Source organism: Cryptomeria japonica, chromosome 4 (assembly GCF_030272615.1).
Source record: "Cryptomeria japonica chromosome 4, Sugi_1.0, whole genome shotgun sequence".
In the NCBI taxonomy this organism is placed as follows: domain Eukaryota; kingdom Viridiplantae; phylum Streptophyta; class Pinopsida; order Cupressales; family Cupressaceae; genus Cryptomeria; species Cryptomeria japonica.
The window spans coordinates 562,975,705-562,996,229 of record NC_081408.1 but is presented as its reverse complement, the minus strand read 5'-3'; the positions used below and the strand labels follow the sequence as shown (position 1 = coordinate 562,996,229).

General features: G+C 36.8%; 1 protein-coding gene across 3 annotated transcripts in view; it reads right to left on the bottom strand.

Moving 5' to 3' along the window:
* LOC131036088 (uncharacterized) overlaps window positions 1-20,525 on the bottom strand; it is a 232,576-nt gene that overhangs the window by 176,850 nt on the left and 35,201 nt on the right. For all 3 annotated transcript variants that reach the window (XM_057967893.2, XM_057967895.2, XM_057967894.2), the window contains 2 exons: window positions 19,349-19,484; window positions 19,164-19,226 (listed from right to left, as the gene is read on the bottom strand). In XM_057967893.2, the coding sequence (XP_057823876.2) occupies window positions 19,164-19,226; window positions 19,349-19,484 (199 nt within the window). The remainder of the gene's footprint in view (window positions 1-19,163; window positions 19,227-19,348; window positions 19,485-20,525) is intronic.

The window sequence follows — 20,525 nt, the reverse complement described above, 5'->3', positions numbered from 1 at the left end:
TTCTTCCAAGGTAGAGAAACTTGTAATGTAATACAATCCTCTCTCATAATTACACTAGAAAAAATCTTCTGCATGATAAAAACCTGCAATTTTGTGATAAGAAGTAGATAAAAATATCAATGTAATGTCCCCTATTTGGGAATGCCCTAATCTAGCCCTAAATCTCAATTTCAAGAGCAGGGTTGGAGATATCTTTCACCTGATTGAAGCCCTGCAAAACAGATTAGAAACCATTTACAACAATAATTCACTAAGCAGACCTTAATTAGGAATCATTAAGCATATAGCAGAAACATCAATTTAATCGTAAGATATCTTAAATATGTTTAAGGAAGTTCAACCATAGAAGAGCTAGGATAAGGTGACTTGAGAGGTTGTCCTAGAGATCCTCTACCCTAGGCCCAAGAGTGGATATACCATTTCTCTTGGCCTCATGTGGCCCGTACCATCCATATGAGGTGGTGTACCTAGTGAGGTGTCCTATAACTGTTCCCCCTTCATCTTGCCATTCATCTCACACTTCCTATGATTGGACTTCTTGGTGTATTAATTCACCATGATAGAGGGATGAGGCGTATTCACAATAGGGTGCCCCGGAGGCCCATCTCTTCTAAGCCCAAAGGCAATACCCCTTGTACCCCCTTGGCCTCATGGGACCATTTAGTCACCACCATGAGGTGGCATACTAAGAAGAGTACCACATTGCCGTCCCCTCCTTGCCCATCGCCATTCCCCTCCTTGTAATCCCTCATTTCCCTACCATGGCTGTTTATAACAATCAGACAGAATATATATAGAGAGAGCATCCTATTATATGTCACATATCCTATATTAAACAGACAAGCAAAAACATAACATGAATCAGCAATGAACAGATTAGAAGTGACATGCATTATGATATATTAAATAATCATAACAGCAATATGTTATCAGTCAGTAGTATGCAGATATTAATAGTATTCATTATGCCATATATGGGGAACTCATACCACAACCTAAGTATAGAATCGAACTGCTGTATGTTCAATCTTTTATAATTTCCAAATCTGATCTTATTTGATTGATTGAATGAATTGCTTTGATTGTATGATTTGAGGTGTTGGTGAGTGATAATGTAATGAAGGCTGGTTTCATATATTGGTGAATGATCATTGAACAAAAGCTGATTTGATAGAATGATTTTCTGATTGATTGTTTGCCTGATTTAAATGATTGGAATGATGAATGATAAGTGATCCTTGAATGATTGGAATGATCTCTTTTATACTTCATTGGTGAAAGGGTCACCACCTTTCATAAGGCTTGAGTCACCACCCTTCATTAGAATTGAGTCACCGCCCTTCGTTGCTACCTTTGAGAATAATAAATTATTTCCCAAGTTGATCACCCTTGGATGTCCCCCTCAAATGAAACCTTCTCCCCTTTATATCTTACAATGTGAGAGAGAAAGTCACACCTCTTCATCATGCCTGCCCTTTTGCAATAGTCATAACTTTTCACAATTACCCCCCCTTCGAAAGAATCACAACCCTTCCTCATTTCTAATTTTCTGCCCTTTGTAGCAGTCACAACCTTTCATAATTATACTCTTTTGAAAGAGTCACTTCCTCATTTCCTTCCCCTTCTTCTTCCATTTATCCTTCCTTAATTCCTATGCTCCATTCTTTTTTTTCCTTCCTCCCTTCCATATCTTTTATACTTTCATATTCTACTGAGGAGACAAATCTCTTTGGAAAAAGACATCCATTTAAAGGGTCATGTCTCCACATTGCTGTCTTATTATTCAAATCAGATCTGCACTTCTCAATATAGATTATTTATTTCCTTCAAATGAAGTTCTCTTCTCCCTTTTATACCTCATGTTTGAGGGAGTTACAACTTTTCATTTCATGCCTTTTGACCATTCATTAAACTTAACTAAATTTTAATTATTTTACTCTAAACTAAATTTTAATTATTTTAATCTAATTCTTTTATATTTTAATTTATTATTGGTATTTATTATTAAATCCTATTTCAAAATGGGGACATTACAATCAATATATACAAAGTAATTTTGTCAATATCAGTAAAGGGAGAGCAGTCTTTTAAATAAAAATATTGGGTCTTCTTTATAACATTCCAAAAGATATGTGACTGCTATCTGTAATCTAGACAGAGGCCTCCCTTCCCTATAACCCTGAACCCCTATATGTCAGTTCTCTCTTTCTTATAATGTCTCAAAGATAGCCTAATGGAATTATATCTTCTGTTTCTCTAATGTTCTCTTTGTCAAGCATGCATTCCTGTGTTTTACTTTTTTCAATTGTCTTTCTTCATTTCATGACAAAACAACCTTCTTTGTCATGGTCAACATTATATGAAAAACAATATAATAAGGTAGTGAAAGATGGCTCGGGCTCTTCCAACTCAACCAGATATGTAGGATGAACCACAGTTGGTAGACTCGCCAAAAACTTGCCAAGTAAATCTCACAGTGAGTTTTTGAGCGAAAAACTTGTCGAGTTTTAGGTGAGTACACGTCAAAAACTTGACAAGTCTAAGCAAAAAACTCACAAGGGATGGAATGATAGCAGGCCACGTCAATAAAAAGAGGTAAAAAACGTTTTTTAACAGTGAAAAAAAAAACGATTTCTCCTGTTTGAAGCCCCCAATGCCCCTGCCACCTTCAACACAACATTCCAAATGCTTTTGCATCTCGGAGCAAAGAAATTAACTAGTTTTTTAGGGAATTTGGAAGGCAAATTTGAAGCACAAGTCAGTTTTTTTTTTTCTTTTTACATTTTTCTTCATTTGGGCTGCAAAATCCAGCATCTAGGGCAAAAACTTCATCACATGCTAAAACTAAATGGTATCCTTGCATTTAAATTCCAAAAAAAAAGGATACCAATCTCGAAGGCCAGTTGGAATTCCTACTAGAAACACTGCATTGTAAGATACCTGTAACTGTTATCCACTTATCCCCCCTATAAATCAAACGAATAACGATCTATATCAAACGGTCAAACTCTCTATCCTACCTCTTGTTCTTATCCAATGACCGCTACCCTACTTTGATTCTCACACTTCTCAAGTCTTCACCAAAACTAGACAAGGAAGAGCCATCATGAAAATATTGTCTACTGAAATGACATATCTCAGGAACGACTTTGAACTGTGCACACATTGCTTCCAGTCTCTTTGCTATCACTACCTTTGGAGGATCATCGTTCCATGCCTTCAACACTACCTTTCTTCCATTAGTAGTGAATTCTGACTCTCTTGTTTGGAAATCTTGACTGTATTTACCAAGAGAGAACAACCATGGAATGCCCAATATCATATCTGTCTCACCAATCCCAATCCTAATCACATGGAATCATGGGTGAGTGTGTATCCACCCAACTAGATACTTAGTTGCAGTATCGTCTTAGTGCAACGTGTTTTCAATCCATTTACCATCTCAATCCTGAATCCTAGAGTGTCCTCAATTCATATTCCTCGTCTCACTACAAGATCTTCATTAATGACATTGTGAGTTGCTACACTGACCAACAGACAAATCGCTTGTTGTCCCATCAAAATTCCTCTTACTCAGAAAGGATGATGCATAGAACCTCCTGATAAGCAAGCAATGGTACCATGTGCCTCCTCATGCTCGCTTTCCAATCCGGTATCTGTTACCTTGTCCTCTACATCAGAAGTGACCTCAATGTAGTAAGCTTTGCCTTTCGCACGACACCTATGATTGGACTCCCATGGTTTGTGGCAAGTGAAAAAACAGCTTCTTCTTCCACAACTCACTGCTCGATACAAAATCCAACTTTAGTGGTGTAGTTTTAGGCAGATTGGGAGTTCTCATATATGTTTTATCATCTTGCCTCTCATTCTTAGGTGGGAAATCTCTTGATGGATTCCTATCTTTTGAAGTCAAAGACTCCATGGCCCTAGCTTTCTTGACTACCTCCTGAAGCAAGCTAGGACTAGGGACTTTGATCCAAACCCTTAAAGGGTACATTAATCCATCCATGAACAAGAAAATTAATCTCCTCTCAAATATATCGGTGACCAACACAAAGAACCTTTGAAAATCAGTAATGTAGCTATTAACTATAACCCACTATTTCAGCTGTGCCAACTCCATCAAATGGAGTTTGGGGTCCTTGTCAAACCTCTCTATAAGTCTCTCTATAAAATCAGCATATGAAGTGATCTCATCATGGCCCATGCTGATCATACCATAATGCCACCATTCATGAGCAACTCCGTCAAGATGTAAAGCAGCGTGTTGGATTGCTTCATCTTCAAGCATCAGATTAAGCTAAATATGTGTCAACATTCTGAACCCAGGCACACGCAGGCATCCTCCCTAAACCATTAAAGGATGGCAAACTAAGCTTGCCAACATTCCTCCTAAGATCATTATTGTGGTCTCTGACATCATAGTAGCAAAAAATTGTTTGGGGGAAAAATTCAGCAAACCAAAAGTATAAGATTTTTTGAAAAAATTGACAAAAAATCATGAAAAAATCAGAATTAAAAAAAAAAACATAAAAAATTGTAGAAAAAGAGACAAAAACTATTTTTTTAAATAACTTAAGGTCATTTCCATAGCATAGAGATATAAAGAGAAAATAAAATAGACTTTAACCCATGAATTGTAGAAAATAATTTTTTGTTGTTTATATTCATAAAACTTATTACATAGGCAAATATTCAGTTAACTTTTTAAGAGGACAGTCACCAAATACACCAAATAGTTGTCTAAGTTTGAGATCAAATATTAACTAAGTCTATGAAGTAAATAAGATCAAAAGTTAACAGACAAATAGTAAAAGTGGAAGCCATTTTGAAGTGATCCAAGAATTTCATTGTGATTGAGACAAGGAGCTTTGTAGGGTTAATTCAATATTTTAGAAAGCTTATCAAATCATATTTCACAATTGCAATGCTTTATATCATAGCAACAAAAATCGTTTGGGGAAAAAATCGGCAAACCAAAAGTATAATATTTTTTGAAAAAAGGGGTAAAAATTGGATTTTAAAAAGTCGTAATAACTTGTAGAAAAATAGACAAAAACTATTTTTTTTAAAACTTAAGGGCATTTCCATAGCATAGAGATATAGAGAGTAAATAAAATAGATTTTAACCCAGGAATTGTAGAAAATAGATTTTTGTTGTTTATATTCATATTGCTGATTACATAGGCAAATATTCATTTAACTTTTTAAAAGGGCAGTCACCAAATACACCAATTAGTTGTCTAAGTCTGAGATCAAAGATTAGCTAAGTCTATGAAGTAGCTGAGATCAAAATTTATCAGACAGAGATCCAGCTATTGTTAGGAATTTAGTAAAAGTGGAAGCCATTTTGAAGTGATTGAGGCAAGGAGTTTTCTAGGGGTAGTTCGATATTTGAGAAAGCTTATCCAATCATATTCCACAGTTGCAACACTTTACATTCCCTGATGGCAATTGGTAAGTCTTTTATATGGGGTAGAATTCAACAAAAGGCATTTGTTTAGCTGAAGTAAAAAATTAGCAAGCCACAGGTTTTGGCAATACCTAGCTTGCAACTACTATTTTAGGTAGAGACAAATTTTAATGATTGTGTTGGAGGCTCTTTTATTACAACTATGTAAGCTTGTTTGTTGTCATTCATATTTATTTCACGGAGCACTTTAGATGTATTGCTCACATAATGAATTGTATGTCTTTGTTTGAGCAAATAGTAAATTATATATCTATATCTATATATGTTAAATATGTCTTCAAACGTTTAGTGTTGTGGTAGAAACACTCCATTGGTGAGGCAGCCACCAAGGTTCAAACCCCTACTAGGCCATTGAGCTCGCAGGCTTCCCGCCTTTGTTGGGTTGTTGAGCTCGTGGGTTTGAACAAGTTAAGTGTGGGGAATGGACAAAATAACAAACTTTTTCAACGTTGATTCCACATTGACTCTGATTTCGTCTCGAATCAACCCTATTCCTAAGGAATTCAGTAATTTCACGCATTTTCCTAGGGTTTTGCAAGTTTTTACAATGATTTTTTTCACGTTTTTTTACCATTTTGGGGGTTTTTAATGTGATTTAAATGCAAAAAAATCATTGAAAATTGGGTCAACAATTTTTTCATGAATCGGGATTTTATTGGGGAATAAATCGACTAGCTCCAAGATTCAGGATTAATCGGGTAACTTCTTGTAAATAATGTCTTTCTCTTGTTTGTTTTGCGTCTTTTGTTTGTTTGTTTTGCTTTGTTTGACTTTGTGGCCCAATGGATAAGAGGAAGGCACTTAGAGTTCTGGATTCTTTTCTTTCACAATCTTTAAGGATAAATGAAAGAATTCCCCAGTCAGAGCCAATTGTTGTCCTCATTTTTGTTTCCAAAAATGAAGGACCACTACATAAAAATTTTGGGAAAAAATGAAAAAATTTACTCTGTGGCACGCTTCTCGAGGCAGAATTTTGCCTAATCCATGGACTGGCTTAATCCTCAGTCCATTCTCGAATTGCGTTTTGAATTTTGTCAAATTCTAGGTTCGTTTGCTATGTCTTTCCTTCAATTTCGGGTTTTAAAATCCCGACTGCAGGTGGAAAATTTTCTTCAAACTACAAGTTTTAATGATATTCATTGTTTTGGTTGTTGTAGGGGAACTTTTAGCTTATGTTACTTGCAATTTGTTTTAAATTTCCCTTTCTTGTTTGTGTCTTGTTTGTTGTTTTTTGGTCTTTTTTTAGTTAAAATAGGGATTTTTTGACTCAATTACAAGTAAACTTGCAGTTTGGTCAAAAAACCCCTACTTTAATGGTTTTTGCATGTAATAGGGATTTTAAATCCCCATTACATATGTGCAAGTATTTCTAACTTGTTGTAGGGATTTTATTTCCCTTTTACAAGTAATTAAAACTTGCAGTTTGCTCCAAAAAACCCGATTTTGCCTTGCAAGTGCATTTTTGACAATTTTTACACTTGTCATTTGTTTAAAAAAACCCGATTTTGGCTTGGCAAGTGAAAAAGTAAAAAATAAAACTTGTCATTTGTCTAAAAAATCCCAATTTTGCCTTGTAAGTGGAAAAAGTGAAATTAAAACTTGTTATTCTCTCCCAAAAACCCGATTTGCATTCCCTTATGCAAATTTGAACTTGTCTTTTGCTCCAATAAACCCGAAATGCAAGGAAAAACGATTTTTGACCATTTCAAAGCAAATTTTGTGGAGAGATTGTTGGAAGGAGGAGGCGTTTTGGTTTGCATCCTATTTCCATGCATTCTTGGACACCTTTCATGACATTTGGAGGATGCATTGACTGGTTTTTCGCCCTAAATCAGCAACCACGTTTTTCATAAATGCCACTTTTTGAGGGATTAAATCTTCAACAAACTACAAACTCCTAAATTGTTTTTCCCTTTCTCACCTAGGCGTGGAGTTTGGGGGAAGTTTTGAGCTATTTAATGATGTCGTTGAAGATTGAAATGGTGGCCACGTTTTTCTTCACGTGATTCCTTTGTCTACGTTTTGCAACACTTGTCTCCATTTCTCCTACCCCTACTTAGGCATTTTGCTCCAATCCTTTTGGGCGTGCTCTTTCATTGGCACTTTGATCTTCCAAATTTGGGATTGCTGCTACATTTATCAGTTTGGGGCATTTTTACAAAAACGTGTTAAGGGTTTTGGCATTGCGGATTGCTTCTATTTTTGGTCTTCCTTCTTTTTTCCAAAAATTGGTTGCATTTTTGGAGAAGCATTTGCATTTTCAAGAAAGGTATGGCTTCTTTCCTTTCTCTTCTTTATTTTATTATTTTCTTGCTTTCATTTTCGTTCTTAGTTGCATTTTTTGGCATGTGTTGTTCTTCCCCCAAAAATCGGTTTTTGTGAGAGAAATTTTCCCCTTGGTATGCAATTTTTGAATTGCATTGTTCTTCCCAAAATTCCCTCTTTACTTGTATTCGGGATTTTTAATCTCGATTACAACTTCGCTGGAAATTCTTTTTCTTCCCCTACGGTTAAGGAATTTAACCATTTTTGGTTAAAATTCCAAGTTGAAAAGTGTGAAATACCCCTCCCTTGCAAATTCAGGTTTTTGAAAACCGGATTACATGTTGAAGAGTTCTTCACATTTTCATGAAAATGACTTTCCCGGATTTTCCCATTCCTATCCATTCATGTTCCCCATATCCGTACTTTCCATTTCCGTCATTTTCCGCAAGTCAAAATCTCATTTTTCGTCCATTTCTCCATTTTCGAATTTACAAGTGTACTTGTATTCGGGTTTTAAAACCCCAATTGCATGTATGTCCTTTCCAACTTGTATACTTGCAAAAATTCTCCCAAGATCCGAAATTGGTCAAAGTCAAGATTTTCCCATTTCTACATATTTCCCCTCTTCCTCTCACAAAATCGTGAAATTCAAGAATCAAAGTTTTACCCATTTGGAGAAGGAAGAATGATATTTGCAGCTGACTATGATGTTGCCTTAACTCTCTTAAGTCTTCATCACAGCATTCCAGGTTCACAATCAATGTTAGATTTGCCGGCATCTCCAACTCCAAAGAAAATGAAATACAAATATGACAAATATCAAAATGAGGTTGCACCTTCCCAGGTTTCTTCTCCTTTGGATCGCATCAGAGACACAGAGATAGGGCATGTTGATATGGCAGAATTTGTCAACAGGGTAGAAGATCCACAGGATAATAACTTGCAACGGCTGTTGGACAGCCATATCCATCATGTATCTTCCTTCCCAGTGGCAGCCCTAGAACCTGAGTTCGTTCTTGCATGCGCCCATCATTTTGACAAGGAATCAAGAGTCATCAAAAATGATGATGGTGAAGCTATAATTCGTCTCGATGCGGATACAATCGAGAAGGTCTTCAGAATACCTCTTGCACCTGTTTATATGGAAATCACCAAAGAAAGTGCAGCGGAATATTACGTGAAGAGGCAAAAAGATTGCAAGCGGCACATCAATAGGTGGATCCAAGAGCCACGACCTTCCTTCTCAAGGTGGGCAAAGTTGTACCGTTGTGATTTCAAATGGGAGATAGGAGACACCATCACTCTTCTCAACAGGATGATGGGCCTTGAACATTCCAATGTCTTTGAGCCATGGATGTATCAGTTCATTATGTTCATACGGCAGTCACATCACATTTCATGGGGGGAAGTCATCAGCGATGCCTTGTGCGAACAACTTGCAGCAGTTCCTACCACCATGACCTTCTTCATGAATTCCTATTTGGTATATTTAGCAGCATCACTTAGACACTTTCCAGGTCTCTCTACCAAGGGTGATCGCTCGCTTATACCAGTTTGGGAATATTATGACCAGTTGCCATTGAGACCCAGTAGACTGCATTTTAGAAGGGTCCAAGATGCATTCTTCAGATATTTCATGTGTCAGTTTGACAGAAATCTCAGGAACAAAAGAGTATCAAATGAGGCATGGGTCAAGGTGTCTGAGTATGGGTGTTTGTTTCTGCAATTTCCCACCTTCACCTATATGAGGATAGGATGCTATGATGGTTAGCCATACATGCTTCCGAGATATCCAACCGATAAGATAATTCTTATGGAGTTGGGAAGACAGATCATGGTTGTTCACACTTTTCAGTCTGCTAGACACAAGGTTGGAATGGGGATCTCTACCACAAACCCATTGAAAATTGGTCGATACTCCCTTGTCACATCTGTGAAGGCTAAGGCCATGGAGGCTGAATTGCAGGAAATCAAGCTTAAAAGGTTTAAACCTAGAGCTGATTTTGATTATAGAGGAATGAAGGAGAAAATCGAGAAATCCTTTGTGCATGTTCATCGCATTGAAGACATCTGGGTAGATCTCCGCACAGAGGCCGAAGTCCTCAAGATGGATTACTGCAGGCTCACTGTTGAGCAAATTGTTGATTTGAACTTGGCAGATATCCCACAAGGGATGATTGATGACGGGCATATACTTGATCCTGAATACACTTCACGGAGGGTTGAGGAAGCTCCACTTCCTTTGACCCAATGGTCGCACAAGGAGTGCATATCCATCCTTGACAGATTTCAGCCTATCTTGGCCAACACTAACGCATGGTTGAAAAGTAATGCTGTTAGACTTATCAAAATCAAGGTTGGTAACGAAGATGATTCTACGGGGCCTCTTGGACGGAAATCTGAGATTCAGATTAACAACAAGGAGGGTGCTTCCTCTTCGGGCACAAGGATCAAGTTACGAGTCAGTCGTGCAGTAGTGCTTCCTCCTGAGGAGACAACTGTTCATGGGAAGGAAAAATCACGATTCCATGTCCAGGTGATTGATCTGGATAATCCAGAAGAGGGGCAGCAATCTGATGATGCTCCTAAGTCTCCAGTTTCAGACTCGCCTCATGAGGTCATTCCTCCAGTTTCCATTGAGACGCCTCTTTCTCCTCTTGATTTGCTTGTGGATGAGTCTCCTCGGAATGCAATTCCCATTTCAACATACGAGCCATCTCCTGATCATCAATAAGAAAGTGTGTTGAAAGTTCCTAAAGATATTCCTACTTGCATCCAGTTATCAGAAATTGATACTTCCACTTCTGGTTTTGAAGAATTCATGAGGCAATCTTCATGCCCATTGGTAACTGAGCAAACCGTGGTCGCTGTCCAAACAGATATTTCTCCTAGGATGACCACGGTAATTCAAACAAAAACTGCTTCTCCTTTGCCTACGGCTGTGACTGGAGGGGAGTTGATGACTTTGCCTCCATGGCTTAGTTCTTTTACCCCGAAAAGGAAGAAGCAAGAAATCTCACCTGATGCCTTTGATTACCAGCAACTCAAACAGTCCAGATCCAAAGTTGCTACGAAGGCCAAGACTATCTCTAGGGTAACTGTTGATAGCAACAAGATAAAGGTAGCTGAAATTGTGGAACCTATTGCAGATAAGCCACTTGAAGAAATGTCAGATGCTGATTATAAAGTTACAAGGATAGAGTTGGGCAAGCAAACGCATGAGGTCATTAAACATGATGCTCAGTTTTCTGTTGCTTCACTGGTGCAAAGGTGTGATGATCTTCTAGCAAAGAAAGACAAGCTAGAAGAGGAAAACCGACAGCTTATGGCGGCCGTTCATAAAATTACAAAACCTGCTGCTGAAGGGAGTAACTCCATAGGTTCCTCTGGTTCCCAAGAATCAATTCGTGGAGTGGAAAGGGCTGCTCAGAAAGTACAAGCACTGGATTCCTGGGTTGATCAGCTTCATGATCAATGTGTACAAGTAATGAAAGACATTTTTCAAATAATGTCTAAGTTGGAAACTGTTGAGGAGAAACTAGATCAAACTTCTAATACTTTCAAAAAGAATCTGGAAAGTGTTGAAGAAAGTTTGACAATCTGGCGTACCATGCCCCAAAAACAGTTGAGTATTTTGCAGGAGCATGCCATCATCTCTTCCAGGGTTATGTACTTGGAATTTGAAGAACTCCTGGAAAACAAGACCCTTGTTCTTAAATCCCTCATTGAGGAGATCGGTGATGCAAAGAGATTTTGGGGCGAAGTTTACCGAGATATTGTCTCACATTGTGAAAGGACCTCTTGCAACATAGTAAGTCAGGATGGAGAGCTGATTCCAAAAGAAGAAGTTCTTGCTGATTTACAGATGAGGATTCATAATGAATGGAGGAGCGAACAATTCTCGGCAGCTTCGATTCAAGCATTGATGAAACACCAAGCCTTTCTGCATGAAATCCAGTCTATCCTGGATAAAAACAATTCTGCGCTCCTCCGCTGTCACGACACTATTGTGAAAACTATGGTTGTTGCTAAGAACACCCATGAACTGAATCCCGAGGAACTACAAGCGAGCATCCGGAAATTTCAAGGATTTGTGTCTTCATAAAATACAACTTAAGTGTTTTTCAACGCTTAGTTGAATATTCTTTTTTTGTAATCTTTAGTTGTAATTTAGTTTTGACAAGTTACATGTAAAAGTATTTTTTGTAAAATGCAAGTTACACATTACTTGCACTTTTGTAATTACATGTAAGACAACTACAAGTTGTGTCCGATTAGGACTGTAGTTGGAATAAGTCTTAGTTAGTTGGAGTAACTCTTAGTTAGTTAATGAAGTCTCAGTTAGTTATTGAATGAGTCTTCGTGGTTGAGAGAATCTCTCAAGTTAGTTAGGATCATCCCACCTTTTTCTCAAGGCTCCTCTTCTATAAATACTTGAGAGGTCTATTGTAATATCATCTTTTGGAAAGCAAGCAAAAACTCTGCCAAATTTACAGCAAGAAGTCTTTGAGCTTATGTATGTGAATTGAAGGTTTTGAAGAATAATAAAGAAGGATTACTCAAGTTTTGAGTCTTTGAGCTACATGTTTGAGTTTGAATCTTTTTATTTCTTCTATGCAAAGTGTTTCTAAAGGAGCTTAGTCCAATCTGATTTGAAGTCTTTGAGCTACAAGTAGAGAAGATTAATTAAAATAGGAAAATCTCTAGAAGGAGCAGCAAGTCTTTGAGCTTGCGTCTATTCTTGAGGAAAAATTATTGTTTGATGAGAAATAGCAGCAAGTCTTTGAGCTTGCGTCTATTCTTGAGGAAAAATTATTGTTTGATGAGAAATAGCAGCTAGTCTTTGAGCTTGCATTAGTTCTTGTCTTTGTGTCGAAAGAATAGATTATTCCAATCTTTGAGCTGTTGTCTTTTATTCATTGCAAAAATTAGTATAGTAAAGGGTAGATAGGATTTTCAATAGTCAAGTCTTTGAGCTTGATATTGCTGTCCCGTCCCGAAGGAAGTGACGGAAGTCTTTGCACTTTCAGGAAACTTCATTTCCTTTCTCTCATTTCACTTGAAAGTAGTTACTGCTATTCATATTCAATCGCTATCCTTTTCTGTGAAGAGAAAAGGATATTGTCTTTCTTGAAGAAAGAAGGAAGACTGTTGTCCCATCCTGTTTTTATTTCAGTTTTAGTTAGATAGGGGGAGCCTTCCCTTAATTAGGAGAGTTTTTACTCGTGTGTTGTGGTTGAAACCAAAATTTTGTATATTTCTCCAAGTGTACGAAATTTTCAACCAACACATATTCCCAAATTGCATCATCTTGGTGATCAAGTTTCTAACTTTGCTTAACTCTTCTAAAACTACCACAATGTCCTTAATCACATTTCACTTTCCATCTTCACATTTGGGAATTCTTCTTCTTGTGATGCATTTCCACTTTCAACCTTTGAATCTTGAAACATTTCTTCACTTTGGAATGTATACCTTGTCTTGGAATTTCTCGCCTTGGACATTCTTCATGATGCATGGAATTCTTTGTGATGCCTTGCATTTCACTCTCATGTTTCGGAATTTTCAACAAGTTCCCTCTTTAATGATCCTTGTCTCGCCTTCATCTTCATCATATCATGAATTTGTCTTTCTTTGATGTAGTTCTCAAAGTTGCAATCATCTTATGTATGTGCATCTTGACATAGAGCAATCTCACAAATTGTAGAGTCCTCATGTTGATCTTGGATTTCTAGGGGAAACCCAAGGTCAATGTAAAATATTCCTTTGTAAAGCAATGTTGTCTTGATCTCCTTCTAACGTTCTTGATGAGTTCCATTCATTTGATTGCCCTCTTCTTGAATGTCTTGAACATGGATTCCTTGGTGTAGTCCTTAACCTTGATCTTCCATTGATCTTGGACATCTTGACTCCTTCCTCTTGACGGTCTTTGATCTTGAAATGTGGAACATGTCTTTTCCTTGGAATGTAGACCTAGACTTCAATGTGTGACCTTGAATTTGCATTTTGAACTTGGATTTCCAAGGTAAATCCATGATCAAATGCAATCAGCTTGCTTTCACGCTTTGTAGAATAATGTTGTCTCTTCCATATTGCATCTTGCATCTTCATTCCTCGCCATCTTCTTTCCTTGCATGACTCGGACCTTGATCTTGATCTAATATCCTTGCAACATTGAGTTTTCTTTGTGTTGATGAATCCTCTTTCATCATTGAGCAAGCTTGTATTGTTGAATCTTTCCCCATGTGGTGAGGTCCTTACATTCTTGATTGCCTCCTTGAGCATCCTTGTGAAGTCCTCTCCTTCCTAGCTTTTCATCCTTGCATCAAACCTGGAAAGAAAACATTATGAATTAAGAATCATGTAAATATAAACAAAAACAACCTCAACACTTTATCAATCAAAAATCTGGAAATGAATGCTCTCAGCTCAAATCTGAATGGAATTTAGCCTCAAATCAGGTCTGATCTTAGGTTTGATGTGCAAATTAGGTCTGATTTTCTGATTTTTAGGTCTGATCTGCATGTGCGAATCAGGTCTGATACTAGGTTTGATGAGTGGTAATCCTTGGTGGAGCTTGATTCATGAGCACAAATACTTGGTTCAGCTGGATTTATGAGTGCAAATCCTTGGTTCAGCTGGATTCATGTGCACAAATTCTTGGTTCAGCTAGAAATTTTCAATGTGACAAGTTCTACGACAAAGTGAACAGGGAATATAGAGCGCTAATTCAACCCCGTTATGGACAAAACCCTTGGTGAAGAGTTGTTTCCAAGTGATCTTTGTGGATCGTTGTTGAGAGAAATCATCTTTTAATTGTGCAAATCCACAACAAAAATTAATCTTTGAGTTTGGATTTTGAAATTTTATCCCTCACACAAAGAATTTCACTTAAATTTTACATTTGTGCCCAAGAATTTTACAAAATCTTCTCGTTTTGCCTCCTATCAAGGTCAGAAAATCCGACCTTGACAGGAATTTCCAATGTGACAAGTTCTAGGACAAAGTGAACAAGGAATATAGAGTGCTAATTCAACCCTGTTATGGACAAAACCCTTGGTGAAGAGTTGTTTCCAAGTGATCTTTGTGGATCATTGTTAAGAGAAATCATCTTTTAATTGTGAAAATCCACAACCAAAATTGATCTTTGAGTTGGATTTTGAAATTTTATCCCTCACACAAAGAATTTCACTTACATTTTACATTTGTGCCCAAGAATTTTACAAAATCTTCTCATTTTCCCTCCTGTCAAGGTCAGAAAATTTTCCTTGTCAAGATGCTACATTCCTTGAAATTCCTTTCATTTTTCACACTCAGCATTTCAACTCGACAATTTTCTTCACAAGTTTGCAACATTTTTTTGCATTTTGACAGTTGTGACGACATTTTGCAATATTTACAACCATTGACAAGTTTTGACAAGTTTACAACTTTTCTTGCTCTAAGACCACATTTTGCATTTTCAACTTCAATCCTCGATCCTAACACCTGATTGTGGATTCAGACATGAAACATGTCTTCCTGACATGAACACACCTAACAACAAGCCATTGTAATCAATACTCACCTTATCCCGGACTGACAAGACATACCCTTCTCACAAGCAAAAGGTAAAGACTAAAACTATTGCCAAACAAAACACTAAGCTAGAAAGCAAAAAAAAGTGCGGGTCCCCATTTGCTATGGGCGATGTGTGAAAACGTCACAACAATTGGGAATCCTACCAATGACTGAATTATCACCATTCTTACTCCCATTAGTGTTTGCACCAACATTCATTCCTAGTTGACGTGCCATCATTTCTGTTAATAACTCTAGACATTGATTTTTTGTTGTGCCCTTTGTTCGGCAGCTTGCTCCCCTTTGACCAATGTCTCCAACAAACTCAAGAACCTCTCTTCTCCCTAATCTCTGGCACTCTTTTCACCCATATTTATTTCCCTTGGTTCACTACTCTGTCAAAATCTCAGAATTGTTTGCACTATTATCTGAATGTGACCTCACATGTATACCCGAAATGTTGGAGGCTGTTTTGTTTTACGGGACCTGTGCAGGCTGCCACTATCTCCTTAATTCTCTATTATAGTACCTCTTCTCCCTTTCACTCAAGAAAGGAACAGGCTGGCAGGAAAACCAGCTCTAATACCCCTATGAAGTCTTATCTAAATTTTCACTATTCCTCCTTAAAAAAATTCATGAAACAGTTTGTATACTCTGGACTGGACAGTACCTTTGTTTGCAGAAAATGTATTTCAAACTATTGTGTCTCTTTGATGTATTTGTGCAAATTCAACACGAACACGGATATTGGCAATAAATAAGAAAACATTACAGTCTTCAGCTGATAAAGAAATAACTTAACATTTATATCCTAAATCTTAGTGTATTACAATGTCTGTATGATCTTTATGTATATAATTGTGTACCTAACATTCACGTCCAAAGCCAATGATTGCTGTCAAAAAAACTCAAAATACCTTTCTTCCAAGACTCATCCAAGATACAATTGACTTGCTATTACAGTTTGCACCACGCTGAGAAGCAACTAATTCCCTCAAATATCCTTCTAGAAATGATACAGCTATCATAAATATACTCCACAGTCACTAGTCGATTTCTCCTTCAGTATCCACACACATGTTTCGAACTCTCATCAGAAAATATTATCATAAGCTATAGTCCACAACCAGCAAATAAGAAGCAAAGATGATTAACCAGAAAGGAAGTGATAAAAGTAGCTTCACGAACTTAGAACTCCCAATGAATCTCATATAACAGATGCTTCTCAAAGAGTCCGCACCCAGTCATAGGAGATTATAAATGACTCCCGAAACAGTGCTTCCTTTGCTGTTACTTTGCAGAAAACCATCACATGTGATGGCACTAAGAGATATAAGATGCTCGAATTCAGTTCACAAATTTACAGATACGTCCTCCGAAGTCCAAGCGGATATTTGTATAGTTGGTGATGCTCCCAATTTTCCCGATATCGGGAATGATTTCCAATATTTATTCACAACAGAATGTGATCACATAATCTGCAAACTAATACATGTAATAGTCTTGACTTTCAAATAAACTACGAATAATAATGCTTTGTACCTTGGTCTTTCCGCCATAACCTTATTGTTTTGTTCCGCTGCAAAGAGTGTAACAATATGTATTGTCCCAATAGATTGAATATAAACTTTCAATAATAATCTTCTTCAAGAAGGATGACAACGTCACACAATGCCAGATAGTTTATTATGAACAGGATTCTTTTATTAGGCTAGCCTCCATTGAGATATAACGTGACCAGGAATACTCAGCCTGCTAATGTTAGATGTATCAATAAAGATAAATCGCCTTTTGATGTCATCAATTCATATAATGACTAATGAACTTCCAAAACTGCATAATACCAAGAATAAACAATGAACACCTTAATAATAGAATAGTATAACCTTTCCTGAAACTTGGCAGTTTATTCTAAAACCCTGAAATTATCTTCAAATCTCCATAACTCCATATTTAGCCCAACAGAGAAATCTGTTTGATTTATCCAGGTCCACCTAGGGCAAATCTCTCACTGCTGAAAACGGAGACCTCATGCACACCCTGAGAAAATAAATTTGAGAAAACTCCCAAATCTTCACTGAATAAAATATAATTCATTTCCTCCCTTTCACCAATTCCCAAAGTTGCTTTTATAAAATTTTCAGTTTCTGCATTCCCACACAGTTATTTGTTAATGACTTTAGTCATATTAATTAATTATTAATAAAATTACCTTTTAGTTTATTTTTTAGAGTAAAGATATTAAATAATTAATTTTAATTTCTTTTGCACCATTTTAGCCTTAAAGAGTAAAATGACACATTACAGCACGTGTAGCTATCCATGAAGCAAGATGGTTACATTGCATCTTGACAACCCTAGGTGTTCCTAAGATGCATCCTAAAATTTTGTTCTACAACAATCAAAGTGTGGTGTTGAACCTTGTTTGGAATTAGATTTTGCATAAGTGCACTAAACACATTGAGGTTCAATGCCACTACATCTGCAAACATGTCCAATAGAAGAATATTCAGCTCCAGTGTTGTTTCACTCAAGAGCAATATGCTAACATCTTTACTAAATCTCTTGTAGCAATGAAGTACAAAGCTTTTTGAACTTTCTTGATTTATTCTCTTGATAAAATGATGTAATAAGGAGGGGCTTGTTGGACTACGTAATATTATATCACTCAAATAAATATGTTAACACTAATAATCACACATAGGAGCACCCAAAAAAAAGAAGACAACAATATAAGAAACAAAGGAGAGAGGTAAAAATATTAAAAAATTACACTCCGACCAAAAGTGATGAACAAAGGCATTCTCTTACATCCCCATGCAAGAGAAAAGTAGGAACCCTTGCCAATTTTGTGCTCAAAGATCACTGCTAGAGGATAGTTTAGGCCAATGGGAGGACCATTAATTTCCAAAAGTAATAAATAAGGAAGCCATTGGTGAAGTAGACCTCATATACCAGGCCAAACATACATGTGCAGACTATAAATCAGAAAAAACCATAATGAGTAGGGTTAAGATTGAAGTAAAGAGCGTTCCTATTCTTGCATCATCCATATTGAAGGTTAACTTAGTGCGAGGCAAATAGCATCCTGGTAATTACTTGTTATCAGGATTTGAAATAGATATATGATATTTTACCCAGACTTGCATAATCCCCTGAATGAGAAATTAGCCTCTACTTAGCCTCCTTAGATTCCATGCATCATGTCTTGCCTGATTTAAAAACAATCATCTGATCTCGGTGAATCTCAATTACCCTAAGAACATCCCATTTTATTGCCTCTGTTTGTCTCATTTCCCATTTCACTGGTTGCGAATGACCACAAAGAATGATCTAGGGCATTCTCAAGTGACAACTATCATTAATGCTGACAAAATTTGTCTCCAAAACATTCAGTGTTTTGTTTCTTTTGATAGTGATAATAATGCAAGAAAAATGCTATAGGCCAAGATATTCCTTAGAATCTTTGGAGTGCTCGATGCACAAATTCACAAAGCAAAGATAAGCAAATAACATCAGAATGCTTCTAAATTCTGCATTATGACCCAAACAGTAAGCCATAAATGTGTTTCCAGTAACCAATGCTTACTAAATTTCTAAATGAATGTTCCCAGTGTGTTACAGTGTAAGAGTCTGCTTGAAGAAAGTGCGTGGAGTTAGTATTGTACATGCAGCTGATTCCAGAAAACTTTTTATAATTTCAACTAACAAATTTCAATTTATTGCACTTGTGCATCAAAGACCTATTTTCAAATGTCATTCACAATAGCTTATAAGAAAACTCATGCAAATGCAATAAAACTAATCACCTTCAAGGAAGTAGTATATACTTTTACAAAACAAATATTCTTAAACTCAATCATACCTCTTCCAAGTCTTTTTTGTTAAGAAAATGGCCTAGAATATTATCTGACATGGAGTTTCTTACCTGCAAGAAAACACATGCCATAATATTCCTACGTTTGAAACCTGAAAAAATATACATATGATGGTAGTAACCAACATCAAAATGAATGCATAAGAAATGCATAAGAGGGAAGGAGAAATTACCAAAGATGGAGAAATAAAAGGCGACCAGATATCTTCTGGCAAGTGGTCTTCATCCATTTGCAAAGAATTAATAGTGAGAAGCTTGCAATCATTTGGTCCAAAAGTTGCCTTCATTTCCTGTAAAATTTCATTTGCCCTGCAGATACATATATAACTCTTAGAACAAAGGTTTTCATGACCGTTGAGATTCATATATATTATCTCAAGAATTTATCTTTCACTTGTAAGGCTAGAGGTAAGTATAAATTATTCATAAATTTTAACAAAAATACATTTACAAAGTTTCAAACCATATGCATGTTCCCTCTGTTGAGACACTAAACAAAAGGTTCGAATAAACTCTTTCTATGCTTAGCTCAAATGGTCTGTGAGATGGTATCAAGGTATGACCTCATGAGGATGTCATCCACAAGAGGTTTTTGTATAGTTTATCAGGCTTAGAATCAGCACCACTATAGTAGATTGCAGGGATGCTGACACCCCCTGTGATTTGGATGCCAGTTCAGTTCTTTCCACTCATGAATCTTCTATCTTTTCTTGCCACAATACATGTTTCTCCTTACAGGGTTTCTGTTTCTACATTACTGTCTCAAATATGCATTTTCAGATTCAACATTAAAATTCCAATTTTTCTCTCTTTATTTATTCATTTTGGCATTAAACTAGGCATCTCTACATTGTTGTGAACTTAGGCATCGCATTCACCTACATGGGTCATTCATGCATATTAATGAAATTTCCAGTGTTCCACGTGTTAATTTTAAGTGCTCAGATGTTAAACAAACTAATTAACCATAATCAGACTGTGAATAAACAGTAATAGTACACAAGACATCAATACCCTGGGAAAACCTCCCTCTTGGAGGTGAAAAACCCAGCCTTAAACTATATAATGTATTATCTCAATGGTAGGCAATTACAACATAACAGACTTATCTCTTATTGCTGTCCAAACAGCAAGTTGCCAAGAAGATGGAGGATGCTGCCCTAACCAGCAGTAGGAGACCAAAGGAGCAGATCAGCAGAAGATGACTTCAACAGACTGGAGCAGAATTATAAACAATCTTGACAACCTTGCTTAACAATGTCCTTGAAGTTCGCTCAAGTGTAGAACAGCAGATTCGCCAAGAGTAGAAGAGCAGATCGCTAAAGTAGAGGAGCAGATCGCATTTGCAAG